This window comes from Pelodiscus sinensis, chromosome 5 (assembly GCF_049634645.1).
Source record: "Pelodiscus sinensis isolate JC-2024 chromosome 5, ASM4963464v1, whole genome shotgun sequence".
In the NCBI taxonomy this organism is placed as follows: Eukaryota; Metazoa; Chordata; order Testudines; family Trionychidae; genus Pelodiscus; species Pelodiscus sinensis.
The window spans coordinates 55709809-55724631 of NC_134715.1; the positions used below are offsets into that span (position 1 = coordinate 55709809).

The 14823-nt window shown below is 40.4% G+C and overlaps 1 protein-coding gene across 7 annotated transcripts in view; it reads left to right on the forward strand.

The window, feature by feature from the left end:
* The window catches only part of ARFIP1 (ARF interacting protein 1), an 85412-nt gene extending 71654 nt beyond the window's left edge, over nucleotides 1–13758 (forward strand). For all 7 annotated transcript variants that reach the window (XM_075930062.1, XM_075930060.1, XM_075930059.1 and 4 more), the window contains 2 exons: nucleotides 3410–3584; nucleotides 12185–13758. In XM_075930062.1, the coding sequence (XP_075786177.1) occupies nucleotides 3410–3584; nucleotides 12185–12340 (331 nt within the window). In that variant the 3' untranslated portion in view covers nucleotides 12341–13758. The remainder of the gene's footprint in view (nucleotides 1–3409; nucleotides 3585–12184) is intronic.
* The last annotated feature ends 1065 nt before the right edge of the window (nucleotides 13759–14823 follow it).

A 14823-nucleotide genomic window follows, 5' to 3' on the forward strand; every position in this document is an offset into this window, starting at 1 on the left:
GTCATGTATTAGGATCCATTGTACTAGTTGCTGTACAAATACAAACAAAAGGACTATCCCTGCCATAGGGACCTTAAAATCTAAATATGAGCCAGGGGACAACAGATGGATACCGACAGAGACTGGGAGTACAAAGAAACAATAAGGATTAGTAAGTAGTAATAAGGGAACAGTATTGGTCACCATGATAGGCAGGGGTTTCTGATTAGCAGCAGCCTGTTACTTTTTTTTCCTCTAGACATTGTGATAAAGGAGAGTTTGAAGGAGGATAACTTTGCAAATGTTTTATGGGGCACTTCTCCAAAGTGTGAGGAAATCATGGAAAAGGGCACAAACATATTTGTTTGAAAATGCAGTAAGCGGGCAATGGGCATGTCCTAATCAGAGGTAGGGTTGACTTTTCAATATTGAATGGGATAAGTAATAGGTAATTCAGGACTTTGAAAGTAAAGAGAAATAGCTTGTCTTGATGTAATAAAGAAGTGGGAGCCAGTGCAAGACTGCAAAGAGAGAGCAGTGACACACAGTGACTGCTTTGGATTATGTACGATTCAAAATTTCGACTGTTCCTTTTTGACCAATTTTGTTTTTCACCTCTTCATCTAAAAATGAAACCTTCTGCAGTTGGAGTGCCATCAGAGGAGTATGTCTCCTTTCCAGTGTACTCAACATACATTGCGCTGTCTTATTCATACAAAGTACATAAGCACAGTCACTAAGATGATTTTACTCAGCAGTCATTCTGACTCAATCATCCTTCTCCCTTGAAATCCCTCCACTTGTTCTTGTTTCTATGCAATGACAAGTTTAGACTTCTTGTTGTTGCCTTAAAGATCCTGAATAACTCTGCCCTACCTTACTTATCTGGACCTTACTTATCTGGACTTTCTGCCAGCGATACTGCCTCCATGTCTGTTTTCCCCACAAACATCTCCAACTTGGTCCATTGTAGCTTGAAGGATTTAAATGATAACAAGTACCCTTCTAACATGACACCTTCATAAATGAGTCAGACTTGGCTCTCTGCTTCTCCTTGTTATGCATCAGCGTTTTAATAACCATTCAATCTTATTTCCTCCCAGCATACCTGTTTAATTACTTGCTCTCTTGTTTCATGTCTTGAACTAAGTTTTAAACTCTTTGGAATATATATAACTTTTGTGTACTGTCGTCTGCCATGCACACTTTGGATTATGTAAAATTTTGTTTTCTTTACATTTTCACAAACTTTCCTCTTGGGACAATTTTTTGCTACCACCAAACTGAAAAGCCAGTTTTGTTGATGGCAAAATTCATCTCGGTTCCAGTTCATAGTACTTGTACTTAACAATTCTGTTTTCTCAAGCAAAATGCAAGTAGGTCACTTTTGCTTCCAGAATGCTTTAAGCTAAAATACACCAAGTAGTGTGGAATCTGTGTCTCCACATAGAGAGTTGTTATGGAATAGCTGTTGCACTTTAAATTCACATCCTGATGAATTTTGCAATGTCTTTCCTGTGTCAATAAGCCCTTTAAGGCTATGTCTAGACTGCAAGCCTCTTTCGAAAGAGGCTCTTTCGAAAGATACTTTCGAAAGAGCCTCTTTCGAAAGAGAGCGTCTAGACTGCACGCGGAACTTTCGAAAGAGCAAGCCGCTTTTTCGAAAGAAAGCACCCAGTGAGTCTGGATGCTCTCTTTCGAAGAAGCCCTATTTACATTCAAGAACGCCTTCTTTCGAAAGAAGCACTTTCGAAAGAAGGCGTTCTTCCTCGTGAAATGAGGTTTACCACCGTCGAAAGAAAAGCCGCGTTCTTTCGATTTAATTTCGAAAGAACGCGGCTGCAGTCTAGACGCAGGTGAAGTTTTTTTGGAAAAAGGCTACTTTTCCCGAAAAAACCCCTGAGTCTGGACACAGCCTAACACTGCTTCCTTCAGCACCATCCAACTGTAGAAAAGCTTTTCATACTAAAATAAAACTTCATCCATGCCTTGCTAATTAGAGTGTAGGGAGTTCAGTAGACGGGTGAAAGTGACAAATGGGAATTGAGAGACAATAGTTCAGTTTTCAGATCTGGTACTATCTTGTTAAATACTGGGGATGTTTCATTTTGCTGTAATGTACTTCAGTTTCTCTAACATTCAATTGGGAATCACTTTTTGAGACTTATGGCTGAAAAGTCATTGCTTATTGAAAGTACTCTTTCTTAATGTCTTTTACTACAAAAATGTGGAAATAACTTAAATATTTTAGGCTCATGAAATGGTGGATAAGCTTGTTGGCTACTCCTGAGGACTTTAATTTGCATAAAACGTGTGGCAGACTTGTAATTGGTTTATCTAGTTTTCTACGGAGACTTATAATTGGTACAATCTCTAATCTGAGAAGACATGTCAAGGGCTTTAATTTAAGAGCTTAGGTTTCTTTCAGGTCAGGTTTATAAAGAATGTTTTAGTATAATAAAGGCACTCTTTCTAGCTGAGTGTTTTTAGAATATATCCTATTTGAAGACTGGACGGCTCATGTGATTGGTATCAGGACACAGCCTCTTGGACTCTAAATTGTAGGCATCTTGTGCTGCATTTGGGTAAAGGTAAAATGAGTGGTTATTTTAGTCCATTCCCTGGAATCCATATCTCTAAAGAAACAACACTGGCACAAATTTGAAGTTGCAAAGAGAGGGTCAAGGATTTTTTAAACAGACAGATTGAATTACTCTGTCATGTCTAGTAGTCTCTCATTGTATGTCTTCACTGAAGAGTTCAATGCAGACTTTCTCAGATGTTGCCTCTAATCAACCTCCCATCCAGATACACATTCTGCTCTCCCCAGAATTTGGAGCTTTCGTACAGGCTAGCTGGCTTGTCAGCGGCTATAGGCCACAGCTTTCACTTGGTTTGGTAACCTGCCCTTTTTGCAATGAGAGGGCTGGCTAAATCACTTAAATCCTTCAGTGCCTTCATACAGCTGTCCCTGTGTTCCCAAAAGGGCAGACTTTTTCCACTTCCCTGATCATGCAGGTGTTTAGCTTGCAATGGTAAAAAGAACAATAGGACATACCCCTGAAAAGTCCATCAATATTTATGGACTAGTGTGGCACGAATGAGGACTCTGGGTGTGGCTTTACAGTGTACCAGCTCACATCTATTTTAAGCTAACTTACATGTATGAATACAGGTACTGATTACCTGAGTTATCTTTGCAGTGAAGACATACTCTCATAAAATTGCTGAGAAGTACTGATGAGGGAAAATGCCGACAACTTATGTTACCCTTGCTTTGATGGATAAACAAAGAACTCTGTCCAGGGTTGTCATTCTGGTACCTTTCATCAGCATTACATGTTCTTGTATGTTTCTTTCAAGTCTTCTGGTTTTGGTGTGCAAGTTTTGAGACATTTTGTGGTTCCTTTTAACTTTTTTTTCTTCCTAGGATTGAATATGATGCCTATCGCACAGATCTAGAAGAACTTAATCTTGGTCCCCGTGATGCTAACACTCTACCAAAGATTGAACAGTCACAGCAGCAATTCCAAATGCATAAAGAGAAATATGACAAAATGCGCAATGATGTATCTATCAAATTAAAATTTTTGGAGGAAAATAAGGTAAGCTACAAGTTTACCTCTTACACTATGTAGTGGAGTTGCTTTCTGCTGGATTCTATCTCCTGAGATCAATATCTGATATAACAGCATATTTTCTTAAAATACAGTTCACGACAAAATGTAAAGCAAGAAAGAGAAATAAACTAGATTGGCTTGTGAATTCTTATTGTTGTACTGGATCATGCCCTCATGGAGTTAGAGACCTCTAGTCCCTCACTCTGAACTACTGAGGTGAAAGCATATAATACAGATGACTTGAATATATTAAATTATCTCTACTGCACTTACATGTAATAATGGTCAATCCATTGATTTACTAATTTTGATCTGTTAGATTGTGGGCTCAAAATGCAAAGCATTCTTGGGCTGCTAGGTAATGCTTGTGGAAAGGATATATGTAAAGACAGTGAGGAAGGGCAGTAAAGACACCATTTCAAAACTATTTGACTGAAGAACTGTAACAGTTATTCTACATGCCACCTTCAATTCAAAAGCAAAACTATTCTGGTTCCCTCAATCTGGATTTGTATGCATATTCTTGAAGCAATCCGAACCTCTGGCCCTAATGCTTATGCCAGTAAAGTAAGCAATCTTACTGCTTACAAAAGCTGCATTTTTAGTGGATGGAGAGCTGGAAACCCTGGTTTTTGTAAGTAAGTATGTGTTGAGACTTTTTCTCCTTTTTCCTTTCTCCATTAGTTTATTGTTCTCTAATACATTTTATCCATGTGTTAAGGACCTAATCTAATTTGTACTGTCTGACTTCTGTCAATCTAAAAATATCCCACTGATGCAAGCTGCCCACTAATGCAAGCTGCCCACTACATTGACATAATAATTTCACTTCCACAAGAGGTGTAGCACTTAGGAAGATGTAGTTAGGGTAATCCAGTGTCTTTGTAGATACAAAGTTACTTATATTACCTGTTGGTCCCAGGCCGGGGGGGGGGGGGGGGGGGGGAGAGGGAGAGGAGCTCCTGCTGTCTGTGCCCTACAAAATTAACATCAGTGGACATGCTCCTGGTGAGGATGTATATCATCAACAGAGGGGGTGCAGCATGGACAGGAACCATGACAGTAATTACTGCAGTGGCTATGTTGATAATTTAGGCTGACTTAATTTTGTAGTGTAGACAAGGCCTTATACTGATTTCAGTGAACAAAAGCAGTATTACACTGGCTGTACATCTGACCCAAAACCATCAATTCTATTTGAAAACTCTGATACCTGCAAGGGTTTTAGGGTTTTTTTGTGTTGGTGGTGGGTTTTTTTTTGTTTTGGTGGTTTTGCTGTGTTTAAGAAAACAGCTATGCCGGAATAACTGGCAATGGAACAAAAAGTCACGGTTATGCAATGAGCTAGTGTGCTATTGAAAATATTCAAATATTGTTAGAGACAGTCTGCTAACTTTCCCTTTCCTGTGGGCATTTGCCGTAACTGCAGTCTTGGGAAAGGACCCTAACCATTTCAGGCACATATTAATATGACTCAGTTTAGATTTTAAACACTATTTTATTTTTATACCTATCTAAGAGGAAATAATGAGAGAGGTAGCCTTGTTAGTCTGATCTTGCTAAAACAAAAGGAAAAACTAGGTAGTACTTTAAAGACTAACAAGATGGTTTAATAGGTGATGAGCTTTCATGGGCCAGACCCACTGCCTCAGATCATATGATCCAGAATATGATCTGAGGAAGTGGGTCTGGCCCACGAAAGCTCATCATCACCTATTAAACCATCTTGTTAGTCTTTAAAGTACTACCTAGATTTTCCTTTTGTTTTAGTAAGAAGAAATAAGTTTGACAAGATAGAAAAAAATCTATCTTCATTTTATCCTAATCTTGACATTATTAACTTCCAAACCCAGACATGAAGAGATCAGTAGTATCTGTTAGAGACAAGTAGTAAGATATTTGCATGGGAAGCTTTTACTTTTCTAGTTGACAGGAACAGTGGTGGGGTGGAGTGGGAAATAACAGTGACCGAGTAACAAAGCAACTCTTGCTTGACCAGAGAGAGAGAGACTGACCATATGAGAGAAGGTAGCAGCCTGTCAGGAAGAGAAGCAATCCCTCTACCTGAAGGGAGGATTCCAAAGAGGATGGAGAGAGGCTGTTCTCAGAGGTGACAGATGACAGAATGAGGAGCAATGGTCTCAAGTTGCAGTGTGGGATGGATATTAGGAAAAACTATTTTACTAGGAGGATGGTAAAGCACTAGACTGGGTTACCTAGCAAGGTGGTGGAAGCTCCATCCTCAGAGATTAACAAAGCTCTGGCTGGAATTATTTAGTTGGGATTGCTCAGGCTTTTAGTAGGGGATTGGACTCGATGGTCTCCTGAGGTCTTCCAACCCTATGATTCTGTCAATTCCAGATGGAATCATAAGAAAGTGAAACTGTTCCAAGAACCAATTGCTCTGCCATCTGTAAATGAACATGCCAAACGCTTAATGGGCCAAATTGTCAGGCATTGAAAATCAGTGTTCTCTGATATTTTCCTGTTCACACCAGATGAGCAGCTGGCCTGATACATTAGTATTAGTGTCTGATACATTATTTGCAAATGGAAGAATTATGCTATAACTTATGTTCTTAAAGCAATATGAACCCCATGTTAATGCAAATACTAATGTGTTAGTTTTCAGAAGGGCTGAACTTTCTATATGTGTTGATTTGGAAACAACTTTGTTGTTTCTGCAAACTGGTGCACAGAGATAATTTTCATTCATTGTTTCCTGCTTTTCCTGTTATGCCTATGATTAAGGACTTGATGTAATTGATATAGTTTGACTTTTTGCTTTTTTTCATTGAAACCATTTTACCTTTTGTGGAGAGCTATTGACATAAGTAAGACTTAAAAAACATCTGAAGGTAGCACTTGTTGAACTTTTTTCCTTTGAACTTTTACATTTTTTTATAGCCGTATCAAATTGTAGATTTCATCATTGTATAAATATAAATTGTATAAATACACCACTCACAGGCAGTTTAGGAAGCGCAGTCAATCTAACGTGAAATTGTTTTTTTTCTTGAGATTTAACTGACCCACAAGAGTCCATTTACAGCAGTGATTGGCATCCTAGGCTAGTGAGTGGGCCTCATGAGTGGCTCTCCTTCCTCTGAGGGCCACAAGGTTGTTGTAACCAAGATGGTCACCGGGGACAGGCTAGTTTTGCTAACTGCACTTGTGTACCTAGAACTTGCAGGGTTTGCTGATTTGAACTTTAGCAGTGCTTTGAATGGATGCAGAAGGAGTGCAAGGTTCTCAGTCAATGTTGCGTGTGGTCAGCACACATTTCACTTCATGTGCCCTTGCTTTACAGCATGTCACTTTAGCAATGTTGGTAGGAAAAAAACCTACCTGGATGGAAACCAGCGCAATCTAGCAACCCTGGTAAACAGAATGTCCCATGGGCCACTCAGAGAAACTCCGAGGGCTACATGCAGCCCTCGGGCTGCAGGTTGCCCACAAGTGATTTTCAGCCAGCTTGTTTTTTATGAAGCTGAATGTTCCGGAGACCCCTAATGATTTATTTCTTTCTTCAGAGAGTCTTGATTAAAAGCAAAATTCTGTTGACAATTGTAGCCTGCAGTCTCTGGGCCTGTCCCAGCAAGCCTCTGGTTCCTGCTCCTACCATAAGAGGGACAAATAACTCAACAGGGTTGAGAGGTGTGGAGGAAACTGCAATCTGTCTTTGGATTGGAAATAGGGAAGGAAAAGAATTGCCTTGTGATGCCTTGTGTTTAACCCTGCATTGGAGCCAGAAGACTTGCCATCTATTAAGGAAGCTCTATTTTATTGGGCATTAAAATAGCCAAAGTCATTTGTGTGCTTGTTTGGGTTGGGCAGGAGTTGGCTGAGGGGGAGGAGAATCTTTCATTGACTAAACACAACCTCTGTACATTACCTCCTGGACACAAGATGTAGTAAGAAAATTTCTGAGTTCCAGTGCTTTCTACACAGTAGATGTTTTGTTCTTATTATAATTCGAGTTGTATATTTTTTTTCTTACTAACATAGTATACAGTTTGTGATTCTGTACTATTGCTATAAAATAAACATTTATACATAAATATCTATTTAAACACTAAACAGTGGCACTGTATTTTATATATAACTGGGATAACTTCTAAAAAATAGGTTTTTTTAAAGTGTTAAGAAATTTGTTTGAAAATTAGTGAGATCTTTCTGTACATTTTTTAACAAATATATTTGGATTTACACATAGATTTAAGGACTACTAGTTTGCCTGGAAATTGACAATTTCCCACATAAATTATAAAACGTGACAGTCAGTCTTGATTTGTCTTGAGCTTTAGGAGAGGTTAAGCTCAAGGCTTTTTCTGTTTATAAAGGGATTTTTAAAAACTGCTCTTGTGTGTTTAGCAGTTTTAGCACTGTTATGCATTTCTCAATCATACATGGCACCGGATTTACTGTAGGACTTTTGTAGCTATCATTCAAAAATAGAGAATTTTAGGATCATCTTTTAGAATCAAAACAGCTCTAATGAGGTCTCTTTTTTTTTTTTTTTTTTTTAAATACGTCTTTAGGGCCACCTCCTAACATCATCTTTTTCTAAATCTACCATCTCTGTATAGGCTCTACCATCTCTATAGGGGCCAAAACAGGATTAAGGTTATTTACTGAGAGAGGAACCCATCTTTTCAGTCTCTAGCTTGGTCTGTATATAATTCCTAGTTTCCCTTGTATTTATGTAATGATTCTCTTTTGTGCTTCCTGGGATTTAATGGCAGGTTCCTAAATCACACAGCATATAGGCATGGTGCTCTTCAAATTAATCCTTTTTAAATCACCACTTTCCTTTCATGTAAATCTATGCTGATAGGATTTTATCAGGAAAAACAAAGGAGCTGCTAGTACTGCTAGAACTTGTCTTATGTGTGATGCTGGAAAATGTAATGTAATCAATATCTCACTGGTATAGTGCTTGAGGCTAAAATATTACTTTGCGCTTTACATGGAATAAATTTGGTAGCCTTTAAGAACAAAGTTTGAAAAATGGTTTTTGAAATCCAGAGGGATTACTGCACTCTACTTCAGTTCCCTTTTGATTAAATGATAACCTGTCTTTGTTTTGTTTTTGTTTTTTTTCTCACTGTAGTTATGGAAGCAGGGACATCATTAAACCTGTCTTACCAAAGGAACACTTGGGTGTCACCAAATCTTACAGCTAGTCAAATTATGACTCAGTCTGTATCTTAGGGAGTGAAATATTTTTAGTACATGTAATACAAGTGGGAGAATAAGGTTGCAAGAGAATCTTTGCTACTCCATTGCTTCACTTATGAGCACAGTACAGGCAGTCCCTGGGTTACGTACAAGATAGGGACTGTAGGTTTGTTCTTAAGTTGAATCTGTATGTAAGTCGGAACTGGCGTCCAGATTCAGCCGCTGCTGAAACTGACCGCCAGTTCTGACTTGCATACAGAATCAACTTAAGAACCCCAAGCGTCCCCAAGTCAGCTGCTGCTGAAACTGATCAGCAGCTGATTCCAGGAAGCCCGGGGCAGAGCAACTCTGCCTCGGGCTTCCTGTAGTCAGCGCTGGTCAGTTTTAGCAGCCGCTAAATCAGGACGCCTGGGGCAGAGCAGCTAGGGTGCTGCTGGGTTGCTCCAGTAGCGCTGCTCCTCGGCACTACTGGACCAACCCAGCAGTACCCCATCTGCTCTGCCCCAGGCGTCCTGATTCAGCCGCTGCTGAAACTGACCAGCAGCGGCTGAATCAGGACCAGAGCAGCTGGGGTGCTCCTGGGTTGGTCCAGTAGCGCCCAGAGCGGCGCTGCGGGACCAACCGGCAGCACCCCAGCTGCTCTGCCACAGGCGTCCGGAGAAAAGCCTAGTCTGCTGGGGGGGGGCATACTAGCTGCGCCCTCCCCCCCACCCCCAGCAGACCAGGAAGACACGGGGGCGGACCGAGACGCACCGCGGTCCCGCCGCCTGGGTCCTCCGCGGCTTTGCTCCCCGTCTCCCTGGTCTGCTGGAGACCAGCAGACCAGGAGACGGGGAGCAAAGCCTCTGAGGACGCCGGCAGCGGGACAGCCGCGGGGCGTCTGGGCTGTCCCACTGCCGGCTTCCCCCGCGGCTTTGCAAAGCCTTGGAGAAGCCGGCAGCGGAGCAGCCCAGGCGCGCCTGAGGTGCCCCGCTGCCCGAGCCCCCCCGCCGCTTTGCAAAGCCTCGGGGAAGCCGGCAGCGGAGCAGTCCAGGTGGCTTGGGCTGCGTCGCTGCCCAAGCCCCCCCGCAGCTTTGCAAAGCCGCGGGGAAGCCGGCGGCGAAGCAGCCCAGGCGCGCCTGGGGTGCCCCGCTGCCCGAGCCGCCCCTCCCCCCCGCCGCTTTGCAAAGCCGTGGGGAAGCCAGCAGCGGAGCAGTCCAGGCGCGCCTGGGCTGCCCCGTTGCCTGAGCCCCTCCACGGCTTTGCTCTGCGTCTTCCTGGTCTGCAGACCAGGGAGACGCAGAGAAAGCCCCAGAGTACACGGGCGGCAGGACCGTGAGGTCCCGCAGTCCGTGTACTCTGGGGCAGCCCCGTTCGTAACTGCGGATCCGACTTAAGTCGGATCCGTGTAAGTCGGGGACTGCCTGTATATCAAATAGGAGACTAGATTTGAGCACTACTGCAGGACTTTCATCTCATAAGCTGTTGGAACAGTGTCCATAGTATTATTATCCAATAGTAACAAAGACTAGTATCCCACATCAAGTTTGGACTTTTGCACAGAAGTGTCTGCAATTGCTGATAAGCAAAGGAATGGGCTTATGGACAAAGTTGTTCCTCAATTTCTTCACGGCTGTGAGGCAAAAAGCAAGCTTTCATATTGTGATATTTTCTTTGTTGCATTTTGACTGGAAGCATGTAGCAAAGGATTGATCTCAAATATTTTAAACTTGTATCAATATAACCTTGTTGCACAATGTAACAAACAATGCTGGTTTAATTATATGATATGGTTGTGGGGGTGGGTGACCTAGAAAACAATTCTGCATTGGCAGGGAGATATGACCTAACAGCACTCTGATGGAAAAAGTCCTATGATTCAGAGGAAGCAGAATACATCAGAAAAATGACCTTTTGTTTTCTCAAGAGCACATAAACAGAGAGAGGTACTTTAAAAATGAGTTGCTATGTATATTATCTCAAGGAAGAAAATGTTACTGCCGAGGTGATTTGGCCCACCAGCATTTATAAATTGTACACAAGTTTGACATCTTTAATGAATTGTTAGCATATCTACGCAAGTACTTGGAGTTTGATTATCATTGTGCTGCTTAGTGGATTGCTTGCTGGCCCAGTGACTAGTCGCATACTACCTGTCCTAGTGAGTAGATGGACTGTCTAGTGTTTCAAAAGCAAACCCAAAATGCAGGGTCCTGGGAAAATGCATATATTGTGGAGTGAATATTATATGCAAGGAAATTATTCAAGGAAGAAATAATTGTGTAATATATGCTTTTGTGATAATATCTGAGACCAGCAGTGTCCATTTCAGAAAGGGCTGCTCATTGTGCTACATTACAAATTAAGGGCCCATCTACGCTATACAAATTCTAGGCAGTAGTCCTATTCCCTAGAAATATGTTGTGAACTTATTCCTGTTCACATTCTATATGGTAGATACCCTGTCTATATACTGGTGGTGTTAGATATAATATGAATGGACCGTAATGACTTAAGGGAAAATTTTCAAAATGACACATGGCAGTTAAGTGCCAGACTGTTGTGTGTGTGCCTTTGAAAATCTGCTCCTTGGTGTCAGCTCAGTCATTGAGGAAGAATAGGTATGCAGCAGGTTTTTGTGATAGTTTCCACTGCTAAAGCCTTGGATTCAGATGCTGATTGAATTACAAATGAAACTGAATTTGGTCTTCCTCCATCCTTAATGTGTCACAGTTCAGTACTATTATCATCTCTGTTTTCAGAGGTGCCCCAAACTAGAGTAGCATGGTAGTTGCATGTCAGAATTTAGTTGCAGTGGTAGGATGTGTGAGGAATCTAGGTTTTGCTAGGCCTAGCTGTAACAGGTAGTAGTCCTGTTACAAGCACCAAACTCATCTCTTCAGTATGTATTTTATGTTGCAGTGTGAGTTGTTGAATTTTATATTATTTCCTAAATGAGAGAGTGTATTTCAGGCATCAGCAAATATATTTGCCTCCTAATAGGAGAGAATGTAAGCCTCTTGCTAATGCTAACAAAGTCTTAGGTGCATATTTGTACATTGCTTTTTGCAAGAAAATAAAGTAGAGCTGAATGCAGGAACATGTTTGGACATATTTAGAATAAATGGCTGTAGAGTTTAAACATTCTCAAGCAAATGTTCTCTTACATTATCTTAGTTTTCATTGTGATGGGCAAAATCTTACACTGGGGAATTGAATTGTTTGAATTAATAGACCTTAACACTCAGATGGCATCACAGAAGGTTGGAGTCTTGCATAAAATGTTAAATATGTACTGAATAGCTCTTCTCCATTAGTTTAGAGTCAGAAATTTTAAACTAGTAAATCTAAAAAAAAATCTGTTCTAAAGCCTCAAGTGTCATTCAAGTGCCTCTTCATTTTTAACTTTTTGTCCTTACCCACAGGTTAAAGTATTGCACAATCAACTCGTTCTGTTCCACAATGCCATTGCAGCATACTTCTCTGGGAATCAGAAGCAGCTTGAACAGACACTTAAACAGTTCCACATCAAATTGAAAACTCCTGGAGTAGATGCTCCATCCTGGCTTGAAGAACAGTAATCAAACCAGAAAAGAGGAACATTGTTTAATCTAGAATCTGTACATCTGATACTGATTAAAAAAAATTAAAGGGTTGGGGTAGAAGTACTGTGGCAGTGATTCTTGCACAAACAGCTTTAATTTTTTCCCTTTTGTAATACTGTAACTGAATATAGTGGGAGGATGGGTGGCTTTTAGGTACCAGAGCATAATTTCTGTCATTTCAGAATTTGAGTACTCCTTTTGTATGTGACGGGTTGATGGGTATTTCTGTAGTTTAAAAAATATATAGATTTGCACTGATAAGATGTTTGTGGTTTCTGGTCATTGTGGTGGCTAGTCAAAATATTTCTAATGGGAGGTTTACATGATTTGTACCAACATCTGATATTTTATATATGAATACATCTTTAATCATTTTCATGTAATTGTGTTTTAAAAAGGAGAGTAAAAAGAATATTTTGCAGAGTAATAATATAAGGCCTTCATGCAGTACCTGCACAGAGGCAACAGCTGTTATAGATGGCTGATTGACTCATGGAATTGCAGCAAATACCTTTTTAAAAGGTAGGTCTTTCCCTGTCCATTGTATATTTAAAAAACAAAAACTCTAAAGAAGCGAGAATCACTGTCGGTCTGAGGCTTCTAAGCACACGTTTTAGCTTTGCACCAAATGAGTGAAGCCAACCATTAACCATACTAATTCCATTTTAAATGTTTCTTTCTGTATGAAACAAATACCATACTAGCCTTAAATCACAGGTATGTGCCTTTTCATAAGATACTTCTTTCAACCAGTGTACATAATCCACGAGAGAGCCCTTTTTGTATCTGTTCCCAACAAGGGAAAGGATACTGTAATGCTCTATCGCTTTCTACATTTTAAATTAAGATAAAAATTCAGTTAATGTCAATGGATTAATGTGAGGTTTGAGAGAAAAATAGGGCCAGTATGATTTACTGCTGAGCATACTTCAGCAGCAGGAATAAAGTGGCTGATATTTGTATGTTTCATTTCTCCCTCAGTAGTGTAATCCTTATTAAATGTAACTATATATTAATTTCATCATAGGCATTTTAAAGTCAGTATAAGGGAGAGTCCTCATTTGCACATGTTCCATTGCTTTGTGTTCTGTTAAGTAAAATGAAGTACTTAAAGACTATTATTATTTACTACTATATGGATGGTATGATTTATGTATTATATGTTCAGATGTCTTTCAGCTGATGTTTCTCAGATTTGTTTTCAGTGCTTAATACAATAATGTAACTGTAAATCAAACATATTTACATCATTTCTCGTTAGAGTCATAGTCTGGCAGAGCTGCCTTTATTTTTGTATTCTGTCAGAATTTCTCTTGTAATCATTCCTTTTACATTCCCCAGAATGTACCTCCATTGTGAATTTTTTATTCATATTAAAGGTGTTTGCTGCAATATCTCGTTCTTTGTCAATGACTACAAATAGAATTCTGATGTATTTCTTTTCAGCAAAAGCTATTAGAACTATCAGATGAACATGACATTTCAGTTTCAGTAAATGAGCTTTGGGAGCATGGAAACAATTTTATAACCTACCATAAGGTGAGTTCACATTATATGCAAGTTAAAATCCAGTGCAAACAAACCTACTTGTGAATACAGGGCAGTGATTAAATGTTGAATTACTGCCATCTAAAGTCTGAGGCTTCAAAGCACTCGTTTTAGCTTTTGACACTTATAAATAGTACCAGCTCACATTTGTAAGGATGAATGCTCATCACTGCTGTTGTCTTGAATTCCTTGTTCATAATTACTGTTATGCAGGGCTTCAGTCATGCCAGAATACTCCTGGATGCCATATAGTGCTTTTAAATGGCTTTCTAGTACTCTGTTATCCATGATAGTACCAGGAGTATATGCTGTGCTTCTTTACTTGTAAGAAAGCAACTGGCGCACTGTTGCCATGAAGTCCATGACCTTTAATGGATTTTTGCATATATGTGTGTGACTGCGTAGGTGAGGAGTCTTTTGCAAATTACCCATATGAATGCACAGGACACTCATTGAGGGCAGACACACAGCAACACCACAGCTGAGACATAAGGTTCTGGACTTCTGTGCTGGTACTTGAGTAACCTGTCAGATCAGTAAATGAAAAATAATTCTTCTAAAATACACATTATCGTATCTCTTCCCCACCTGAATTGAATGTTTAAAGCTGAAACTTATACTGCAGTTGGCCTGGGAGGAAATAACTGTACAGAAATAGTGTGGCCTCCGTTTAAATTCACCTTTGCAGGATTGATCTGAATAATTGTATGGTCCACTGGAAATGGTGCTCCAGCCACCCACCCACAGGGCTGAAGCACACAAAATCTACTAACCTGGGCCCTCTAGGTTCTGGAGTGCAAGAGGAAAGTGAAGAGTGTCTTTCTCCTTCTCGTTGAGGAGCTCTCACTTTTCCTTTCACTTGTGTGCAGCTCCCAATTGTTTTTTCTGTGGGTCAGCAGCCCCTGACCCAA